The following is a 6,172-nucleotide window of genomic DNA, read 5'->3' on the forward strand; positions in this document are numbered from 1 at the left end:
TTGCAGTAATCGGGGGACCGAGTGGGCTGAGCTACAACATTCAAGTCAATCTTGGCGCTTGTTCTCGGATGTCTCTCAAACTCGCGAACTTCGACTTCAGGTTTCGCCGGTCTATGTTGCAGCTGTGGTCGAGTAAATGGAGCATCAAGGACGAGCACAAGCTCCTGAGCGAGCTTGGTGGCGGTGGAGGCGGCGGTACGACCGGTGGTACGAACGGCGGTGGAAACGGCGGCGGTGGAAATGGCGGCAGTGGCGGTGGCGGCGGCGGCGGCGGCGGCGGCGGCGGCAACGGCGGAGGCGGCGGTTATTACGAACACAGTGGATTCCCCGGGAACGCTATTGCCACCTCCGCCGAGCTGTACGACTCCCTGGGCACCATCAGTACGATGACGCAGGCGCAAACGCCTCATCTCTACACCCCGCCCATAGGGGGCACCATAGGTGAGCGTGCTTGTTCCCTCTCTTTTCACCCTCCGGCACCCTCCGACACTTTCCAACACCCCCTCAACCCCGTCGTGCGTGGTCCCTCTGTCTCTTTCTCTCTGCTCCGTTTCCACCCCTCGCACGGAAATCCCAGATAGTGTACTGTACACCGCAACCTCTTGCACGTAATGCCGTGCACCAAGTTTCATTCCTCCACCTTCGTTTCCTTCTACTCTCTCTCGTTGCACCAAAGACCTCTTTCTATCTCTTTCTTTCTCTTTGTCTCGCTCTCTCTCTTTCTTTCTCCCACCTCCCCCCATCTCTCTCTCTCTCTTCTCTCTCTTCTCTCCCTCCCTCTCTCGTTTCCTCTCAGTACGCTTATTATTGCGGCTTACGTCTTGCTTTGCATACCCATATCGGCTAAATACATGGCTTTAATAATGCATGAGCTGTGCTGAGCAGCGGTAGAAGAGGTGGCGGAAAGCTCCACACGGTGGTTCGGCGTTTTCAGCTTTGGGGAATACCGCTCTCACTTCTCTCACTAGCATCTTTTTCTTTCTTCTCTTCCTTCCCTCTTTCTCTCTCTCTCTCTCTCTCTCTCTTGGTCTATACATTTGTATCTCTCTTTTTATCTATTATCTAAATGGTACCGCCAAAATCTCTTGTTCGCGGATCTTTTTACCTATATCCTCCCCATATACATATATACGTACATACACACACACACACACACACACATATATATATATATTCATTCATTCTCTATCACGCTCTTTTTCTGTCATTCTTCCACATTCATCTCTCTACTTTTCATCTCTCTACTTTTCTTCCACCGTTTAAAGGCGGTCGATCAGCGGCGGAACGTATATATAGATGGATACGAAGTATTGAGAAGTATATAACTGCGCCAAACGTGGTGCACAACACATGAACGGAACTTTCTCCGGTGGCACGTGTTGCGAGCAACTCGGTCACGCCGCGTCGCGTTGCGAATTCTCCCGATCGGTGCTTTTCGGAATGGACGAAGCGAGGCGTGTAACGGCGGCTTCATCTCATGAAATTCAATCGGGAATCTTCGCTCCGGATCAAAGTATTTTTGAAGAATAACATAAATGGTCCGAGTCGCAATCGCATGGTTTGTTGCACACTCGTTAACATGTAGCAGTACCGCGATCAGAGTGTTTGGTCAAGGGTGCGAATGTACATACGTGAATGTACTTGGACTTTAATATTAAATGTGTTCTTTTCTTCACCATGATTTTTCTAAGTAACGCATCTTCGAGCTAAAAATATATCGCGTCTTTCTCCGCGATGAAACCTTTTAACGTTCCGCCTTGATTGACCGTCGACGATACGAGAACCGCAATAACGGAAAAATGGGGATCCCTTAATAGCAGGTGGTACTTTGACGCCGCTCGCGCCACTGACGATGCAAGAACTAAAATTGAGCCAAACATTGGACGGGGCTAACATGTCTCCTTACCACACCACCGGTGAGTTCGCCACCTCTTTACGTTCTCTTACGGTCGCGCCGAGTCATGTACATCTGTTTCGCTGAGCATAAGGTTTTATCAAGCCTCTCTCAGATATGCGCGTGTCCAACTAATATGTCCACATGTTAAATGTGTACTACCACGTCGAGTGTTTATGGTATTAACTTACCGCGAAATCAAATGCGGCATCTCCCGTTCTCCAGAGGAGAGTCCTTTATTACCCACGATTACCATTTACATTTCCTAATGAATCAGAAAATGTATAATAAGGCACACATTGCAAATGTTTTCACGCAAAAAGATGATAACATTCTTCTTTCTTATTTTTTTGTCTTTATTCATTATATTTTACGCCTGAATGAAATGGAAATAGTACATTCTTAATTCTTGTCAACATAAGATCTTGTTCCTCGGTAGACTAACATTTTTGCCAATTTTTTAAAATGTCATTTACATATTAGTTTGAGAATCACGAAGAAGTAAAAAAAAAAAATGAAAGAGAAGGGTTTAAACAAAAATGCCTGTTGCATTCGTAAAAGGTATTTTAATTCCAAAAGAATTAATAAAAAAAATTCCAAATCCCAATTTTCTTCCCGATCCTCACCTAAACAGTTTAATTAAGCTTTAGACGTAAGGCGCTGATCGTTAGCTAGTGCTTGATTCGAATGTTGTGTTGTGTTGTGCATGGCCATAGCAGAGAGCAGTACCGTCGCAGTGTCGTATGTCGGGGTGGGGGCCGGTGGGGGCGAGCAAAGTCCCCCGATTTCGTTGCAGAACGAGACAAACGCCACCCCCGCGGCCCCCAACACCCCCGGAGGGGATCCCGGACTGACGGTCTTGCAGCCGCCAGTTTCTCAGCCCCAGGTAGCCTCTGCGATACCGCCGTACTCGACGATGCTTCCAAGTTTCGGACACTACGCCACCGGTGAGTACAACCAAAAACCGCTTGCTTAACCGTTCGTCAAGGACAAGCGCGCCCTTATACCCTTCGGGGGTTGAATCGAGCCCGGCGGTACGTTCAGAGGGTAAGTCAGAGCTCTGTCTGAGGAGCGCTGATTTACCAGTTCCGGGGCGATGAGCCACGGACAGTTTTGTCGGAAAGGGTGGGTTTTATCCATTGGAGAAAATCACGTACCGATGAAGGATACCGTGATGATATTATTCTTAATCTACGTGTAATTAAAATAATCAATCTTTTCTTGTGTGCTACTTATATAAATAATTCTCTTTGTATATCAATATTTTTTTTCTTTTTTTTTTTTAAATAGAATTGCTGCAGCTGTATTGTGTTTGGCACCAATTATAACAGTAACCATTATTTCGATTGAATAACAACAAGTATCATTACAAGCCCCACATGTTTCCAGCCTGTAAAGTTAAATTGTACGCGAGAATCTAATTTATTCCTTAGTTTCCACTTTCGCGCAAGTCTACTTGCAAGACCAGTTTTGAGAATTAATTCAGACTCTGAATGATTAACATAATGTGTTAATTTTAGAAACTGTCGACACTGTCAACCCACGCTAATCAGCTTATCGTCGACTTTTGTTTAGGTGGTGGCGATTACGCGTACAGCGCTGCGTATTCCCAATATTCAAGTGCACCGTACAGCGGCTATGGTTATGGGGCAGCGACAAGCGGGTTGCTCAGTAAGTAAACAGTGAGTATGAGTACCGATTAGATTAGGGTTATCGAAATATGAAAATACTAGGAAAATAGGCCGATATTTCGGTAACCGCCGAGGTTGATAACGACGCTAGAAAGAGAAGCGGTCAGCCGGCCGTTACGCAATCAACTTGCTCGAAGTAATAAACGCGCGAAAGGCAGCCGTATATTCTTTATCCCGTAGAAATTACATGTACGCGATATACGAAGATACGAGGCCTGGCAAAAACTTTATATTTCTAGTTACGCTCATGTAACCGCGCACGCAGACACAATACCTCGCGATCTAAATAGAACTTCCTACCTTCGTTCCTCGTTAACGCGAGCTGCAATTCGATTCATATCAGATAACATCGAGCTAGTTCCCCATCGAATCGCCACGTCGCGTTCTCCGTCCGGTTCTAATATAACCCCGATTCAAACGCCTATCCTTCATAACGTACAGGACTGGCGGCGTTAGGAGGAGATCGCGATACCTCGGTGGTGGTGCAAGCCATAGAAGAGAGCGCGCATCGCGCGTGCAGATATAGAATAGAATAATAAACCTCTTTTTTTTCTCTCTTTTTCTTATCGGACACGCGATACGCTGCTAACCCGTACCACGTAACACGTAATATAGATCCGTTTGCGATATCGCAACGCGCTCTCTCACCCGCTTCCCCGCGCGCGCTCAACTTATTCCTCCTCCTCGTTCTTAATATTCCACGCGAGCGTTACGTGAACGCTGTAATTAAACGCGAAAATTAGATAGGCGCATCGCGGAAATTTATTCCATCTTAATTCTACGCGATACGATGCGCATGTATATAAACAGAATGGGAAAAGTTGTTGCGGCGAAAAACGCCTGAAACAACAACAAACGGCTGAATATGCGACGTTACGAATTGCGGGGAAAACGTAAAACGCGTGTAGGAGCGTGCGACGCGAGCAGATATTTCATTCGTGGATACGAATGCGTCAATTGAGCCTGCAAAATGTTAAATAGGGTATTTGTATACGCAGGTATAGGGAAACCCACACATTCTATGCGTGATGAACGTAATCGCTTCTCGTTCTAGACTCCACGTACTACTATTGCAACGGGGACACGTCCACTCACACGTCGCAACAGGGCGGCGGCGGTTGTACCAGCGGTGGTCCGGAAAGCAGTGCCGACGTGGCCAGTCGTTCGCCTCTGGCGGCCACCAGGGCCAGCAGCGGGGCCAGCGCGGCCTCACCGACCGGAAGCGCCTGCACGAAGCCGGACCACACCTCCGCCACACCGACGGACCTCTACCTGGCTTGATGATTGAACCACACGACGGGACTCTCGACCGAACGTTCCCCAATGCTCAGCGGAGAGAGCGAGCTGCGACAACGGACGCCATATCACGAAGAGACACCATCTCGACATTAAGCAATGATCTCCTTTTAACTGCTTTCGGAATACGCGATGGAAAATTCAGAGTGCGGAAGATATCGGTGAATCTACAGGGAAGATTAAATGTCCGAAGAAGAAGAAGAAGGAGGAGAAGGAGGAGAAGGAGGAGAAGAAGGAGGAGGAGGAGAAGAAGAAGAAGAAGAAGATTAGGATGACTCGCGACGAGGAACGTTAAAACGAATCTAGAATTAGCTGCGCTCGGAGTTTTAAATTCCATTGCGTTCAAGATGAATAACAGGACTTGGGAATTTGTTCTAATCGGAGCGCGCGACGTGATTCCGCGCAAAATGAGCTTGACGCGAGTGACGGTCACGTCGGAATATTGACGTACAGAGTCTCCTCGTATCGCCACTGTTCTTCGCGGTATGAACGTTTCCCTTCTATGTTTTATTTATTAATCGTAATCCGAAGAATCATCGACCGATTGACTTATCGATTGTTAATGGTGGCGATGCGAGTGAATCTCGAGTGCTCGAAAGCGTTGAAGACGGCGTCGCCGCTCTCTGGAGAGCCGCGATGGTAGGTAGTTTAATTTAATGATCCTCAGTTAGTGTAATTTCCACGCGGTGGTCGTGACCGCCCTCGCGAGCGCGCGCTCGCGTGGCACATAGTCGCCGACCATGTAAATATATATAAATTGAACATATATAAATAAGAATAAAAAAAAAAATATATATATATATATACATATATATATATATATTATACATATGATTCGTGTAAACAAAGTCAAGCGCCCCGACGGCACGTTTTTCTCTCCTGTAGGCACGACGACCCCTCACCCCTTTAAGAATATCGTAGAGAATAACACGATAAGTTTGAGATTTTTAAATCAGGAGTCGACTGTAATGATCACTACTGTTAAGGATATTATATATATTTTTTGTAGAAACCAAAGACCATACACACACGCGCGAGTAAACTCAACACATGCACGTACACATGCGTACATACGCACGCACGCAGCACGCACCGACATAAGACATATACATCATCACGGATCGTCGAACGAACGAGCACGTCGCGCAGTTGCGGCAAAAAAGCGTGACCTTTGCGCCGGTTTTGAGCGGCCTCTTCGCACGGATAAGTAATGCGTAGTCGCGAGCGGCGTGTAGGATCGACATGAAAATTGAAAAAAAAAAAAAAAAAAAAAAAAAAAAAAAAATTAAAA

At 46.6% G+C, this 6,172-nt stretch overlaps 1 protein-coding gene across 7 annotated transcripts in view; it reads left to right on the forward strand.

The window, feature by feature from the left end:
• Positions 1-5,561, forward strand: part of LOC108748784 (paired box protein Pax-8) — a 110,112-nt gene extending 104,551 nt beyond the window's left edge. For 2 of the 7 annotated variants that reach the window (XM_018487141.1, XM_018487145.1), the window contains exons 7-11: positions 123-441; positions 1,818-1,916; positions 2,611-2,841; positions 3,470-3,565; positions 4,640-5,561. In XM_018487141.1, the coding sequence (XP_018342643.1) occupies positions 123-441; positions 1,818-1,916; positions 2,611-2,841; positions 3,470-3,565; positions 4,640-4,866 (972 nt within the window). In that variant the 3' untranslated portion in view covers positions 4,867-5,561. Of the gene's footprint in view, positions 1-122; positions 442-1,817; positions 1,917-2,610; positions 2,842-3,469; positions 3,577-4,639 lie in introns of all 7 variants that reach the window. The other 5 variants (XM_018487143.1, XM_018487144.1, XM_018487148.1 and 2 more) reach the window with 5 other exon arrangements.
• Positions 5,562-6,172: the final 611 nt, after the last annotated feature.

Source organism: Trachymyrmex septentrionalis, unplaced genomic scaffold (assembly GCF_001594115.1).
Source record: "Trachymyrmex septentrionalis isolate Tsep2-gDNA-1 unplaced genomic scaffold, Tsep1.0 scaffold24, whole genome shotgun sequence".
NCBI classification, from domain to species: Eukaryota; Metazoa; Arthropoda; class Insecta; order Hymenoptera; family Formicidae; genus Trachymyrmex; species Trachymyrmex septentrionalis.